This window comes from Cherax quadricarinatus, chromosome 11, assembly GCF_038502225.1.
Source record: "Cherax quadricarinatus isolate ZL_2023a chromosome 11, ASM3850222v1, whole genome shotgun sequence".
NCBI lineage: Eukaryota > Metazoa > Arthropoda > Malacostraca > Decapoda > Parastacidae > Cherax > Cherax quadricarinatus.
Window position 1 is genome coordinate 3543048 of NC_091302.1, and position 17786 is coordinate 3560833.

Sequence of the window (17786 nt, forward strand, 5' to 3'; positions counted from 1 at the left end):
TTCTTCTAGCTGAGCTGCATGAGTTTTATTGTTGTGGCTTTCAGGGTGAGCCGGGTGAATCAGGTCCTCCGGGACGTGATGGTCAGCCAGGACCCAAGGGTGAGGCAGGACCCCCAGGACCTGTCATTTTGGCCAACGGTACCCTCATCGAAGTCAAGGTCAGCTTAAATTGTCAGCAGTAGGTCAAGGTCAGCTTTAATTGTTAGCACTAGGTGAATGTCAGCTCACACTAGGTCATGGTTATGTTACACGTGGTCACACTACGTTAGGACAGGTCACAGGAGGTCATGACCAAACTAATCAGTTATATCACCTCTAAATTAACAGTAGTTCATGTAAACTAAAATAACACACCAGGTAAAGAGTTCTAGAGTTTATCTTTCAATTGTATGTGAATGGTATACAGTACCGACAAGATGAAGATACCCAGATGTTACACATGTGTCTGATTCTTTAGCTTCCAGTTGCATCAAAATAAACAGGTGTAATACAGTAGACAGTCGTAGTGGTTGTAATTGAGTCTTGGTCAGCCGAGTGCGGGTAGGCAATGTTTATGTTCCAGTTTGAAAGAAAAACCTGCATGAGTCTGTCTTGTGTTTAACATTTCACATTCAAACACAAATATTCCCGACATAAGAAGAGAGGAAGCTGATCTGTACGTCAGTTAATTCAAGGACTCTGGTGGCTTCGTGGCTAAAGCGTGGCGAGGGTCTGGGTTCGATTCCCTGCCAGGGTAGAAACATTGGGCGTGTTTCTTTACACTTGTTGTCTATGTTCACCCATCAGTAAAATGTGTACCTGGGTGTTAGTCGACTGGGGCACTGACCTAATTTGCGGGAAATGCTCAGCATAACAAGCGGCTTTCTATATAGTAGTATGTCATTGATGTCAGCTGTGGTCTGTGTACCTTGTACATGTACTTGTAGTAAATAAAAATATATTTTTATTTTATATGTTTAAAGTTATACCGAATACCTGGAGTATACCAGAAGGAGGTTTCGGGGGTCAGCGCCCCCGCGGCCCGGTCCAAAAGTTCTCAGCATATTGAGAGGGTGGAAACATAAACACATATGCAGCTTAATGTGATCCTTTATTGACGACGTTTCGCCCACACAGTGGGCTTTTTCAAGTCGGTATTTTATACCATTTATTTTCATATTGAGAGGGTAATTAGGATGGTAATTCAACTTTTTCAGTGTAACACCAAAACACTGACGGTTCCCAACACTGCAAGAGTTCAGTATATCTTTATTATGCACACCATACCCATCCTGTGGGTGGTAGTTAAAAGATAACAGAGGCACATAATGGGTCCAAGGACTGGGTCACAAAGTTTTGATAGCTGACAAAGTTACATTGATAATTAAATATTTGTATGTTTATATCTGGTCACAATCGTAGTGAGTTATATCTAGTCACAATCGTAGTGAACTATATCTGGTCACAATCGTAGTGAGTTATTTATGAATTAGGTCACATACACAAAAAATGGGTAATGCTTTATATACAGTGAGCAAAGTCAGGGTATTTTTCCAGAATGGTTTGTAATATACCACTGTAGATAATGACACAGTGTGAGAGGGGAGAGATCTACTGATCTACCTGCTTTCTTGCCGTCTTATTCAGTGTACCAGTAATACATAGCTATATTGAAGGTTGCCAACATTGTGAGAGTAAGGTGGCCTGTAAGGCAGCTTCTTGGATGCACTTCCAAGTTATTAAAGGTTCTCAGTATAACGAGAGAGCAAGGAGGTCTGACACGTAAATCAGCTTAAATCATATCAGACATTCTTAATGACTGTGTCAAATTATATTTAAGATATTTTCTTCATCACTTCCATCGTATTTCACAGCACAAATCCTGCCCTAAAACAGTACAGTGATATTTTGTTCTCGCTGTCGTCTTCAACTTCAGGGTCAGAAGGGTGATAAAGGGCTCGACGGTGAAAAGGGTCTCCGAGGACCTCAGGGCCCTCCAGGGCCTCCGGGACCACCAGGAACTCAGTCAGGACAAGGTGAGGACCTTCCCATCTCCTCTTTATCACACTGATGTCTGGTCACACTCCAGATACATTACCATTAGTCTTGCAGCTTAACGTTTCAGGTCATCAAATGAGTTTTTGTTAGCTTAGTTAAACCATTGCATGAAATTTAGCACCTGAGAGTACAAGATGAAATTGGAGAGTACACAGACAGTGAGTCCGAAACAATACACAGACAAGGACATTACACAAGCAAGGTCCACAATACACAAGCAAGATCCACACTACAGACAATACCCACAATACACAAGCAGGATCCACAATACAGACAATAACCACAATACACAAGCAGGATCCACAACACAGACAATACCCACAATACACAAGCAGGATCCACAATACAGACAATAACCACAATACACAAGCAAGATCCACACTACAGACAATACCCACAATACACAAGCAGGATCCACAATACAGACAATAACCACAATACACAAGCAGGATCCACAACACAGACAATACCCACAATGCACAAGCAGGATCCACAATACAGACAATAACCACAATACACAAGCAGGATCCACAACTCAGACAATACCCACAATGCACAAGCAGGATCCACAATACAGACAATAACCACAATACACAAGCAGGATCCACAACAGACTGGAAATTACTATATATATTTTCAAGAAATGCAGTAGTTATATGTAAATAGATGGCCATACTCTGTTTAATAACATTTATGTCATAGAAAATGGAAAACTGAGCCTGGGGAGAAGGGAGAGTCGCCATTTTGGTTTTTGAATTGGATACAACGTTAGTGTAATGGGAAGGAATTTTCGTGCTCTAGAGGTTAAAATTGGGCTGACACCTCTCAAATAGGTGGCGAAATTGTTGGATGTGTAGTCCTGCATAACTTGAGATATCAGGCGACAGGACAGGACAACTCCAGGAACCTCAGATAAGCTGTCTAATTTATGTTTAATTTCTGGCCAGTAAAATTTTCATAAATGTAGGCAAAAGGGAAGGGGGGTCCTGTACATGACACATTAATCTCCAGTCAAATTGGTGAGTGTTATGATTAAGATATATTCTCCTTCTGTTATATAAATGTGTGTATATACTATAATCCTTTATATACAGTCTACAAAATTTATATATTTACCAGCATTCCTGGTGATGTATATTTCATTTAATTAATAGGTCCAGAGCAACTTGTGGATATGACAGTGGTAGGTATCGAAGGGGGACATTTTTTGCGACCTAGGTGTCCTTAATTCCTACTTGTCTAACCGATAAATAATAATTATCTTTGTTCATTTACTGCTATGTATATAATGATACATTCAGATAAATGTAATTTTCCACACAGACAATACCCACAATACACAAGCAGGATCCACAATACAGACAATAACCACAATACACAAGCAGGATCCACAATACAGACAATACCCACAATACACAAGCAGGATCCACAATACAGACAATAACCACAATACACAAGCAGGATCCACAATACAGACAATGCCCACAATACGCAAGCAGGATCCACAATACAGACAATACCCACAATACACAAGCAGGATCCACAATACCGACAATAACCACAATACACAAGCAGGATCCACAATACACAAGCAGGATCCACAATACAGACAATAACCACAATACACAAGCAGCATCCACAATACGGACAATACCCACAATACACAAGCAGGATCCACAACACAGACAATAACCACAGTACACAAGCAGGATCCACAATACAGACAATAACCACAATACGCAAGCAGGATCCACAATACAGACAATACCCACAATACACAAGCAGGATCCACAATACAGACAATAACCACAATACACAAGCAGGATCCACAATACAGACAATGCCCACAATACGCAAGCAGGATCCACAATACAGACAATACCCACAATACACAAGCAGGATCCACAATACAGACAATAACCACAATACACAAGCAGGATCCACAATACACAAGCAGGATCCACAATACACAAGCAGGATCCACAATACAGACAATAACCACAATACACAAGCAGCATCCACAATACGGACAATAACCACAATACACAAGCAGGATCCACAATACAGACAATAACCACAATACACAAGCAGCATCCACAATACAGACAATAACCACAATACACAAGCAGGATCCACAATACAGACAATAACCACAATACACAAGCAGGATCCACAATACAGACAATAACCACAATACACAAGCAGGATCCACAATACAGACAATACCCACAATACACAAGCAGGATCCACAATACAGACAATAACCACAATACACAAGCAGGATCCACAACACAGACAATAACCACAGTACACAAGCAGGATCCACAATACAAACAATAACCACAGTACACAAGCAGGATCCACAATACAGACAATACCCACAATACAGACAACAACCACAATACACAAGCAGGATCCACAATACAGACAATAACCACAATACACAAGCAGCATCCACAATACAGACAATAACCACAATACACAAGCAGCATCCACAATACAGACAATAGCCACAATACACAAGCAGCATCCACAATACAGACAATAACCACAATACACAAGCAAGATAATTAAACAGGAGGGGTTTTATAAATGTCTTCGTGGATTTGTGAGTGTGCGTAATGTATAACCGAGTCAATAATGTAGATAAATGGCTTGGAGAACCGACAGGATGATGAATTGATGTTGCTTTGTCTGGTAGGAACGTAGATAAATGGTTCAGAGAACCTGTAGGTTCTCTGAACCATTTATCTACAGTTATTAACTGTGTTGATAGTTTAACTGGTGTTTAGATGTGTCAGTAGTTGAAGTAGAAGAGACGAGAGGTGAAGCAGGATGGAATGTATCAGACTTTATTTAAAAAGTTTAATATATCGTGTAGCAGTGTTAATGAGAGAGAGAGAGAGAGAGAGAGAGAGAGAGAGAGAGAGAGAGAGAGAGAGAGAGAGAGAGAGAGAGAGAGCAGTAATGAGAATGATGAGTGGGTTACTAACTTCAAAAATCCCTAAAGAAAATAAGGTAAGCAGAAAGGAGATAATAATCAGGGTAAATAAGAGAGCCGAAATTCTGCTAGAAAAATGACAGGATGGATAATGAGAACCTTCAAAACTAGGGAGGCCAAGCCCATGATGACACTCTTCAGGTCACTTGTTCTATCTAGGCTGGAATATTGCTGCACACTAACAGCACCTTTCAAGGCAGGTGAAATTGCTGACCTAGAAAATGTACAGAGAACTTTCACGGCGCGCATAACGGAGATAAAACACCTCAATTACTGGGAGCGCTTGAGGTTCCTAAACCTGTATTCCCTGGAACGCAGGCGGGAGAGATACATGATTATATATACACCTGGAAAATCCTAGAGGGACTAGTACCGAACTTGCACACGAAAATCACTCACTACGAAAGCAAAAGACTTGGCAGACGATGCACCATCCCCCCAATGAAAAGCAGGGGTGTCACTAGCCCGTTAAGAGACCATACAATAAGTGTCAGGGGCCCGAGACTGTTCAACTGCCTCCCAGCATACATAAAGGGGATAACCAACAGACCCCTGGCAGTCTTCAAGCTGGCACTGGACAAGCACCTAAAGTCGGTTCCTGACCAGCCGGGCTGTGGCTCGTACGTTGGTTTGCGTGCAGCCAGCAGCAACAGCCTGGTTGATCAGGCTCTGATCCACCAGGAGGCCTGGTCACAGACTGGGCCGCGGGGGCGTTGACCCCCGGAACTCTCTCCAAGTAAACTCCAGGTAAATACATATATGGATATATGGATATACAGGGATATACAATAATTAATTAAAGGTGTATAACAAACAAGCAAACTTTATTTCTTTATACACTATACAAAATGTAGTTTACAATAAATGGATATAAGACTTTTTTGGGTTATTCTGGCGGGTAATGTATACATGTCGCCGGTTAGTTTAATATCTTCATTATGCACTTCATACCCATCCTGTGGGTGGTAGTTACTCCATACCCATCTTGTGGGTGGTAGTCACTCCATACCCATCCTGTGGGTGGTAGTTACTCCATACCCATCTTGTGGGTGGTAGTCACTCCATACCCATCCTGTGGGTGGTAGTTACTCCATACCCATCCTGTGGGTGGTAGTCACTCCATACCCATCTTGTGGGTGGTAGTTACTCCATACCCATCTTGTGGGTGGTAGTCACTCCATACCCATCCTGTGGGTGGTAGTTACTCCATACCCATCTTGTGGGTGGTAGTCACTCCATACCCATCCTGTGGGTGGTAGTTACTCCATACCCATCTTGTGGGTGGTAGTCACTCCATACCCATCCTGTGGGTGGTAGTTACTCCATACCCATCTTGTGGGTGGTAGTCACTCCATACCCATCCTGTGGGTGGTAGTTACTCCATACCCATCTTGTGGGTGGTAGTCACTCCATACCCATCCTGTGGGCGGTAGTCACTCCATACCCATCCTGTGGGCGGTAGTCACTCCATACCCATCCTGTGGGTGGTAGTCACTCCTTACCCATCCTGTGGGTGGTAGTTACTCCATACCCATCTTGTGGGTAGTCACTCAATACACATCCTGTAACTGATTTCATCAACAATATGAACAACACACTTCTCATACCAACAATAACTAAACCAACCAGGCTCGCTGAGACAAGTGCAACCATAATAGACCACATATGGACCAATATACTAGCCCCCCTTAAATCAGGCATAATCACAGATAGCACTACAGACCACTACCCTACCTTCCTCCTGACAAACATTAGTAAACCACCACTTGAATACAACTAAGTCTCATTTAGACTCCATGATGAGGCCTCAATAAGGAAGTTCACAGCTGACCTAGAGACTGTTGACTGGCCTACAGAATTCTCCAAGGCCAATGGTATTGATGACTGGACAGACATTTTTCTTAACAAATTACTTAGACTATACAACAAACATTGTCAGTGGGCTGCAGAAAACAATATGAAAACAATATGAAGTTCAACGATGAGAAATTTCAATTACTCAGATATGGTAAACATGAGGAAATTAAATCTTCATCACAGTACAAAACAAATTCTGGCCACAAAATAGAGCGAAACACCAACGTCAAAGACCTGGGAGTGATCATGTCGGAGGATCTCACCTTCAAGGACCATAACATTGTATCAATCGCATCTGCTAGAAAAATGACAGGATGGATAATGAGAACCTTCAAAACTAGGGAGGCCAAGCCCATGATGACACTCTTCAGGTCACTTGTTCTATCTAGGCTGGAATATTGCTGCACACTAACAGCACCTTTCAAGGCAGGTGAAATTGCTGACCTAGAAAATGTACAGAGAACTTTCACGGCGCGCATAACGGAGATAAAACACCTCAATTACTGGGAGCGCTTGAGGTTCCTAAACCTGTATTCCCTGGAACGCAGGCGGGAGAGATACATGATTATATATACACCTGGAAAATCCTAGAGGGACTAGTACCGAACTTGCACACGAAAATCACTCACTACGAAAGCAAAAGACTTGGCAGACGATGCACCATCCCCCCAATGAAAAGCAGGGGTGTCACTAGCACGTTAAGAGACCATACAATAAGTGTCAGGGGCCCGAGACTGTTCAACTGCCTCCCAGCACACATAAGGGGGATTACCAACAGACCCCTGGCAGTCTTCAAGCTGGCACTGGACAAGCACCTAAAGTCAGTTCCGGATCAGCCGGGCTGTGGCTCGTATGTTGGTTTGCGTGCAGCCAGCAGCAACAGCCTGGTTGATCAGGCTCTGATCCACCAGGAGGCCTGGTCTCAGACCGGGCCGCGGGGGCGTTGACCCCCGGAACTCTCTCCAGGTAAACTCCAGGTAAAAACGAAACAGATCACAAACAAACGGCTTGGTTGCCCATGGCTAACCAGCACCATTCTGAAATCCATTGACAAGAAACACCAATATGAAAAGCAATATAGACAGGGCTTAATACACACAAAGATATTCTTAAACACTATTCATCAGTTCTCACCAAAGTAATAAAAAAGCCAAACAACTATACTACTCTAGTAGATTCACAGACACTAGAGGATATAAAAAAGACCTGGAAAACACTCTCTCAGATTCTAGGGACCCACAAGCTGAAAAAAACAAGAATATTGTCCTAACTAAACCTAACAAAACACCACTACATCCCACTGACACAGCTAACAAGATAAACGACTTCATCTCAACCATAGGATCTAATCTCGCCAATAAAATCCCACATACCAATGCCCAAGCCGGGGACTACCTAGATGGGAATTTCCCAAATTCCTTCTATCTTGCACCAACTGAGCCCACAGAAGTCACCGAGATTATAAAGTCACTTAAAAATAACTCAGGGAATCTGTCTAATGTCCCACCATTACTGTACAAGCGAGCGACCCATGTCCTTTCGCATGCTATTTCATTACTTTTTAACAAGTCACTAGAAACTAGCACCTTCCCGAAACTACTCAAGATGGCAAGGGTTACACCAATACATAAAGGTGGTGACCCTATAGACTTAAACAACTATAGGCCAATATCAAACTTACCATTGCTATCCAAAATCTTTGAGAAACTCGTGCACAGGAGACTATATTCATTTATAACGACACAAAACATACTCAACCCCTGCCAATTTGGATTCAGGAAAAATAAAAGCACTAATGATGCAATCATAAAAATGCTAGATCTGCTTTACACAGCATTGGAAAATAAGGAATATCCACTAGGAATTTTTATTGACCTAAGAAAAGCTTTTGACACAGTAGACCACGACATCCTACTCCACAAACTCGACCATTATGGTATAAGAGGCCATGCACTTGCATATTTCAAATCTTACCTTACTAATAGGTATCAGTATGTCACCATTAAAGACACAGCATCAACAACACGGCCACTTGATACTGGAGTTCCGCAGGGAAGTGTCCTTGGTCCCCTGCTCTTCCTCATATACATCAATGATCTTCCAAACGTATCCCAACACCTGAAACCCATTCTCTTTGCTGACGACACGACTTATGTCATTTCTCACCCTAATCTTGTCACCCTCAACACCATTGTGAATGAGGAGCTTCCCCCTTGATTATACTAATAATAATAATCTAAAACTGCACAACACTTCAACTATTTACGCTGAAACGATGCACTGGGATGTCCGTTCGCTGCTCTGGAATCTTCTCAAAGCATTCACACTGAGTTCTGTTAAGTAGGGACCTGGTCATCCTCTTGACCAGGAGCTATCCTTGAAAATCCCGCAGCTAGCCCGCTACACAACCTGCCGCGTCGGCCATGCCAGCAGCTGTTTTACTACATGTAAACCACACAATAACCAAATTCTGTAAACTCAGCATTGTAATCCTTATAGAGAATAAACTTTGAATTTGAATTTGAATTTGAATCCTCTTCACACACGGAGGGCCCGGGTTCGATTCCCGGCGGGTAGAAACATTTCGACACGTTTCCTTACACCTGTTGTCCTGTTCACCTAGCAGCAAATAGGTACCTGGGTGTTAGTCGACTGGTGTGGGTCGCATCCTGGGGGACAAGATTAAGGACCCCAATGGAAATAAGTTAGACAGTCCTCGATGACGCACTGACTTGCTTAGGTTATCCTGGGTGGCTAACCCTCCGGGGTTAAAAATCCGAACGAAATCTTATCTTACCCATCCTGTGGGTGGTAGTCACTCCATACCCATCCTGTGGGCGGTAGTCACACCATACCCATCCTGTGGGCGGTAGCCACCCCATACCCATCCTGTGGGCGGTAGTCACCCCATACCCATCCTGTGGGTGATAGTCAAAGGATTACAGAGGTACATAATGGGTCCAGGAACTGGGTGCCAAAGTTGTGATAGCTGAACAAAGTACAAAGCGCCGGGTCACCATCTGGTAAAGACTCGGGCTGGGGGGCTGGGACAGCACCGGTGAACCTACTACTTATTTATCTGCTCATGTGCTGCTATGTGTGATCATTTATGTAACTGTATTTATGTGTACCTGTAAAGATACTAGATACTAAAGATACTAGAATGCGGTGTATGAAAATATTACTTAACATCTGCTCAAATACACATGATATAATGTTCAAAGGTGAATGACATTTGGGTGTACATGTAGAAAGTACTTATATATATGCAGAGTATTTCGGGCATGCTACTGTTTTTGTTTGTGCATTATAATATTTTATTACATGTAAACTGCTCTTTGTATACTACACAAAGACATGAAGTTGTTTGTTTTTGTTTGAAAGAGAACTACGACGGTGTCCGTGTCTTGCTGCACGACCTGTCAGACGCCTCACTGTGTCCCCTTGTACTCTTCACCTGTCTCTCTCCTCTGATTCCTGCTTATTCCTCCTTCACATCTCTCCACCTCTGACCTACCCCTTCCTTCCTCCTTCACTTCTCTCCACCTCTGACCTTCCCCTTCCTTCCTCCTTCACTTCTCTCCACCTCTGACCTTCCCCTTCCTTCCTCCTTCACTTCTCTCCACCTCTGACATTCCCCTTCCTTCCTCCTTCACTTCTCTCCACCTCTGACCTTCCCCTGCCATCCGTTCCTCACTACCTAACCTGCCTAGGACCCTTCACAGCCTCGCGGGACACCACCTTCACCTACGATGTAGCTGGCATCAAGGGGGATAAAGGGGAGCGTGGCCCCCCTGGACCTCCTGGACCTCCTGGATCAGGCAGGAGTGCCATGGGTCTAGGTGCCACTTACACCAGCGGCGGCGTCTATGGTTTTATGGTGAGTGCCTAATGCAAACCTGCATATATGTAGTGCCATTTGATATCTTTTACCGTTCAGGAATACGAGATAATAAAGTTTGACCCCAAGGAATGAAAGAGAATAACAATTGACCCCTAGAAGTGAAAGGGAATAACAATTGACCCCAAGGAATGGGACTACTGCTCCAGTGCCAAAAATAGACCCCATCATTAGCATCAAATAACCATCTTGCAGTTTTTTAATTATAATTTACTTTTATTACCCCATACTTTATTGAAAGGAGGTATTTTGCATTACTTAATCAATTATTATTACTTTTATTGCCCCCTTGCCCAGGCTAAACCTTACCCACGCCCAGGACAAAGCAGTTTTGGCCCTGTGGGAGGCCTAGAGGATGAGGATGGAGAGGGCAAGACAGGACCCCCAGGGCCCCCAGGACCTGAAGGACCTCCAGGGCCACCAGGTCTTGAAGGACCCCAGGGACCCCCAGGTCCACCAGGACTCCCAGCACAGGTCACTAATGACCCCCAGTTTATTCCGGTTCCAGGACCCCCTGGCCCAGCAGTAAGTTTTTTTTGTTTATCGTTATTGTTGTAGTTTTGTAGTTGAAGTTCATGTTTTTCTAGTTGAAGTTTGTATTTTTGTAGTTGAAGTTTGTGCATGACATTTAGGTGTGCATGCAGAAAGCCCCTTAATATGCAGAGCAATTTGGGCAAACTTAACACTGTCTTAAGATTAATAAGGCAATGGTGCTTGCAAGGCAAGCACCAAAAATAATAAACACCAATATAATTGAAAATTCGCTGTATGTTTTAGCAAAGCGCTCTGAAGCGAGTGCTGTATTAACAAGGTATGCCTGTACACATAAATCCTGTTTTGTGATTAGATAATAGAGGATCTAATGTCCACTTAAACAAAACAAAATAACCTTTCTGTAAAATGGAGTATAGGACAGTATACGTGTATTATACAGTTATGGTAATTGACATATGTAAACTAGTTTATAGTAAGCCTGATATTATGAGAGGCATTTTGTACAGCCATATAATATTTAGAACTAAATTATAATTACTAGTACATGTATATGAGAAAAAGAATCCTTAAAATACAAATAATTTATTTATTTTCTGCAGTATACAGGTAATGTAGTTTACATGCAATAAAATATTATTAGGCACAAAATAAACCCCTAGCATGCTATGCATTTTGGGCAAACCAGACTTAGTTTGTATTACTATATTTTCCAACACATAAGGTGCATGAGCATATAAGATGATGTTTCCAAGCAGATGTATACCTGGAGGGGGTTTGGGGGTCAACACCCCTGTGGCCTGGTCCATGACCAGGCCTCATGGTAGATCAGGGCCTGATCATCCAGGCCATTACTGCTAGCCACTTGTAAACCAACATATGAACCACAGCCCAGCTGGTCAGGTTCTGACTTTACGTGTCTGTCCAGCTAAAGTGTACCCCAAAGCCTACCCTTGACCTGAACTTGAGCATATAAGGTGCAGGCTGATTTTCCAAGACTTTTGTGGGAAACAAGCATGCCTTATATGCCAGAAAATACAGTACAGCCTCTCCTCACTTAGCGATATCCTTGTTTACCGACGACTTGGACTTACGATGGGCTCTCTGACCAGTATGCATACCTAAATAATGTATATTAGAGCTGATTCCCTCTATTCTTTTTATTACAGTATACAGTACACTACTGTATAAACATTTAAAAATATACCAGAAATGTTATAAATGGTGCAAAGGTGACATTAAAAAAATATCAGAGATGGTTGACACAAACTCGCTACCATTATAGTATGCTCCTTGCTTAGCAACAAATTCATTTACTGATGTGGTCTTAGGGACAGAACTCCCTTGTTAAGTGAGAAGAGGCTGTATATTGGAGTTATTCACTAATTCAATAACAAAGTTCTAATTAGTGATATATTAAGGCTGAAGCTAGGTATATGAAGTGAAGGTTGGATAAATACATGAGTGAGAGGGGTTGGAGTAAAGTGGGACTTGCACAAGAGTTAAAAGGGTTATCAAAGATTATTGCTTGGGGTAGCATTGAAAATGGGTTGGGCAAATTTATTTGTTAGAAGGGTGTATTTGAGAAGGACATGCCACATATGGGCCAGTAGGCCTTTTGCAGTGTTCCTCCTTTCTTATGTTTCTTATTTTCTTATAAATAATATCAATCTTGTGTTTGCATATTTTTGACAATTGTCGTTCCTCCTTCAGGGTCCCCCTGGACCTCCGGGCCCCCCAGGCTCCCCCACTTTCACCACTCCCAGGAAATATGGATTTGGTGAGTACTCGGTGAAAGACATAGGCCTATGGAAAATAAAGATCACAATACTATGGCTGCAACCATTCACAACTAACCAACAAATTTGAGATGAAACAAGATCTTGATAATAGTCTGAGACTAACCAAAACAGCTCATGGTAACACTTTTGTTTATTAAAAGTGAAACATCAGAAATTAACTTAAAATAAAGGCGAAGCTTCCTTTGAGGAAAACGCATCTACAGTAAAAGTTTGAAGCCGACTGAATGACACATTCTTCAGTTATTGCAAAGAACCCATCAAAATTTTGCACCTACATAGTGTCATCCCTTGATGTTTAGTGTCTAGTGTAGGAGGCCTTGTCTGACAGCAGACCATGAAGGCTAATGATCTCCAGAACTATCAAAAGATATATAAGAACAGATATCTTAAGTTTGTGGCTTAGTAGTGAAAAGCTAGATATTCTAACATCTTGGCCTAGTGAATAAATATCCAGCCTATCAAAGATTGTGAATGAAAATTTGAAGAATTAATAATTGATGAATCAGGAATTGCTTTATTGCAGATTGATGAATTATTGCATAATATATTCATAGGAAAGCTCTAAAACCATAGGGATCATACCACACCTTGGAATAGGAGGTAATGTAGTTTGATTTGAGAAAGGGGAAGGTAGCTCTAATTTCCTGAATCAAGAGTCCTTCATAAGAATCAAGGCATCACCACTGAAAAGTCATAAATTGTAAAAATACAATGGTACATTTTATTCTGTAAAAAAAACTAATAATGTCTCTTCATATACTTTGCTTTATTTTTGTAATATATTGTAGGTAACTTCATAAAGTCAAGAAATAAAATGCAAGAAATTCATATACATGTAAGTATTATAATTTTATCTACAGGGAAATGCTAAATCCATGTCACGGAACACCTCAGTAATGATAGGTAATTAAATAAGAAGACAATGAAAGATGTTGATTTTCAGTACAATGTATAGTTACTATAAGAACTGGTTACTTGGTATACTGATTTACAGGAAGGCCTCTTGAATCCTTCAGATGGTATTCAGATTTACAGGAAGGCCTCTTGAATCCTTCAGATGTTATTCAGATTTACAGGAAGGCCTCTTGAATCCTTCAGATGGTATTCAGATTTACTGGAAGGCCTCTTGAATCCTTCAGATGTTATTCAGATTTACAGGAAGGCCTCTTGAATCCTTCAGATGTTATTCAGATTTACAGGAAGGCCTCTTGAATCCTTCAGATGGTATTCAGATTTACTGGAAGGCCTCTTGAATCCTTCAGATGTTATTCAGATTTACAGGAAGGCCTCTTGAATCCTTCAGATGTTATTCAGATTTACAGGAAGGCCTCTTGAATCCTTCAGATGGTATTCAGATTTACTGGAAGGCCTCTTGAATCCTTCAGATGTTATTCAGATTTACAGGAAGGCCTCTTGAATCCTTCAGATGTTATTCAGATTTACAGGAATGCCTCTTGAATCCTTCAGATGTTATTCAGATTTACAGGAAGGCCTCTTGAATCCTTCAGATGGTATTCAGATTTACTGGAAGGCCTCTTGAATCCTTCAGATGTTATTCAGATCTACAGGAAGGCCTCTTGAATCCTTCAGATGTTATTCAGATTTACAGGAAGGCCTCTTGAATCCTTCAGATGTTATTCAGATTTACAGGAAGGCCTCTTGAATCCTTCAGATGGTATTCAGATTTACTGGAAGGCCTCTTGAATCCTTCAATGTTATTCAGATTTACAGGAAGGCCTCTTGAATCCTTCAGATGGTATTCAGATTTACTGGAAGGCATCTTGAATCCTTCAGATGTTATTCAGATTTACAGGAAGGCCTCTTGAATCCTTCAGATATTATTTAGATTTACTGGAAGGCATCTTGAATCCTTCAGATGTTATTCAGATTTACAGGAAGGCCTCTTGAATCCTTCAGATGTTATTCAGATTTACAGGAAGGCCTCTTGAATCCTTCAGATGTTATTCAGATTTACAGGAAGGCCTCTTGAATCCTTCAGATATTATTCAGATTTACAGGAAGGCCTCTTGAATCCTTCAGATGTTATTCAGATTTACAGGAAGGCCTCTTGAATCCTTCAGATGTTATTTAGATTTACTGGAAGGCATCTTGAATCCTTCAGATGTTATTCAGATTTACAGGAAGGCCTCTTGAATCCTTCAGATGGTATTCAGATTTACTGGAAGGCCTCTTGAATCCTTCAGATGTTATTCAGATTTACAGGAAGGCCTCTTGAATCCTTCAGATGGTATTCAGATTTACAGGAAGGCCTCTTAAATTCTTTAGATGTTAGTCAGATTTACAGGAAGGCCTCTTGAATCCTTCAGATGTTATTCAGATTTACAGGAAGGCATCTTGAATCCTTCAGATGTTATTCAGATTTACAGGAAGGCCTCTTGAATCCTTCAGACGTTATTCAGATTTACTGGAAGGCCTCTTGAATCCTTCAATGTTATTCAGATTTACAGGAAGGCCTCTTGAATCCTTCAGATGGTATTCAGATTTACAGGAAGGCCTCTTGAATCCTTCAGATATTATTCAGATTTACAGGAAGGCCTCTTGAATCCTTCAGATGGTATTCAGCTTTACAGGGAGGCCTCTTGAATCCTCCAGATGTTATTCAGATTTACAGGAAGGCCTCTTGAATCCTTCAGTTGGTATTCAGATTTACTGGAAGGCCTCTTGAATCCTTCAAATGGTATTCAGATTTACTGGAAGGCCTCTTGAATCCTTCAAATGGTATTCAGATTTAGAGGAAGGCCTCTTGAATCCTTCAGATGGTATTCAGATTTACAGGAAGGCCTCTTGAATCCTTCAGATGTTATTTAGATTTACTGGAAGGCCTCTTGAATCCTTCACATGTTATTCAGATTTACAGGAAGGCCTCTTGAATCCTTCAGATGGTATTCAGATTTACTGGAAGGCCTCTTGAATCCTTCAGATGGTATTCAGATTTACAGGGAGGCCTCTTGAATCCTTCAGATGTTATTCAGATTTACAGGAAGGCCTCTTGAATCCTTCAGATGGTATTCAGATTTACTGGAAGGCCTCTTGAATCCTTCAGATGTTATTCAGATTTACAGGAAGGCCTCTTGAATCCTTCAGATGTTATTCAGATTACAGGAATGCTTCTTGAATCCTTCAGATGTTATTCAGATTTACAGGAAGGCCTCTTGAATCCTTCAGATGGTATTCAGATTTACTGGAAGGCCTCTTGAATCCTTCAGATGTTATTCAGATTTACAGGAAGGCCTCTTGAATCCTTCAGATGTTATTAAGATTTACAGGAAGGCCTCTTGAATCCTTCAGATGTTATTCAGATTTACAGGAAGGCCTCTTGAATCCTTCAGATGGTATTCAGATTTACTGGAAGGCCTCTTGAATCCTTTAATGTTATTCAGATTTACAGGAAGGCCTCTTGAATCCTTCAGATGGTATTCAGATTTACTGGAAGGCATCTTGAATCCTTCAGATGTTATTCAGATTTACAGGAAGGCCTCTTGAATCCTTCAGATATTATTCAGATTTACAGGAAGGCCTCTTGAATCCTTCAGATGTTATTTAGATTTACTGGAAGGCATCTTGAATCCTTCAGATGTTATTCAGATTTACAGGAAGGCCTCTTGAATCCTTCAGATGGTATTCAGATTTACTGGAAGGCCTCTTGAATCCTTCAGATGTTATTCAGATTTACAGGAAGGCCTCTTGAATCCTTCAGATGGTATTCAGATTTACTGGAAGGCCTCTTGAATCCTTCAGATGTTATTCAGATTTACAGGAAGGCCTCTTGAATCCTTCAGATGTTATTCAGATTTACAGGAAGGCATCTTGAATCCTTCAGATGTTATTCAGATTTACAGGAAGGCCTCTTGAATCCTTCAGACGTTATTCAGATTTACTGGAAGGCCTCTTGAATCCTTCAATGTTATTCAGATTTACAGGAAGGCCTCTTGAATCCTTCAGATGGTATTCAGATTTACAGGAAGGCCTCTTGAATCCTTCAGATATTATTCAGATTTACAGGAAGGCCTCTTGAATCCTTCAGATGGTATTCAGCTTTACAGGGAGGCCTCTTAAATCCTCCAGATGTTATTCAGATTTACAGGAAGGCCTCTTGAATCCTTCAGATGGTATTCAGATTTACTGGAAGGCCTCTTGAATCCTTCAAATGGTATTCAGATTTACTGGAAGGCCTCTTGAATCCTTCAAATGGTATTCAGATTTACAGGAAGGCCTCTTGAATCCTTCAGATGGTATTCAGATTTACAGGAAGGCCTCTTGAATCCTTCAGATGTTATTTAGATTTACTGGAAGGCCTCTTGAATCCTTCACATGTTATTCAGATTTACAGGAAGGCCTCTTGAATCCTTCAGATGGTATTCAGATTTACTGGAAGGCCTCTTGAATCCTTCAGATGGTATTCAGATTTACAGGAGGGCCTCTTGAATCCTTCAGATGGTATTCAGATTTACAGGAAGGCCTCTTGAATCCTTCAGATGTTATTTAGATTTACTGGAAGGCCTCTTGAATCCTTCATATGTTATTCAGATTTACAGGAATGCCTCTTGAATTCTTCAGATGGTATTCAGATTTACAGGAAGGCCTCTTGAATCCTTCAGATCATATACTGATTTACAGGAATTCCTCTTGAATCCTTCAGATGCTATTCAGATTTACAGGAAGGCCTCTTGAATCC

The 17786-nt window shown here is 41.3% G+C and overlaps 1 protein-coding gene across 2 annotated transcripts in view; it reads left to right on the plus strand.

Moving 5' to 3' along the window:
- Nucleotides 1-17786, plus strand: part of LOC128687492 (collagen alpha-1(XV) chain-like) — a 121052-nt gene that overhangs the window by 87021 nt on the left and 16245 nt on the right. For both annotated transcript variants that reach the window (XM_070083897.1, XM_070083898.1), the window contains 5 exons: nucleotides 45-158; nucleotides 1916-2015; nucleotides 10609-10775; nucleotides 11094-11321; nucleotides 13002-13068. In XM_070083897.1, coding sequence (XP_069939998.1) covers nucleotides 45-158; nucleotides 1916-2015; nucleotides 10609-10775; nucleotides 11094-11321; nucleotides 13002-13068 — 676 coding nt within the window. The remainder of the gene's footprint in view (nucleotides 1-44; nucleotides 159-1915; nucleotides 2016-10608; nucleotides 10776-11093; nucleotides 11322-13001; nucleotides 13069-17786) is intronic.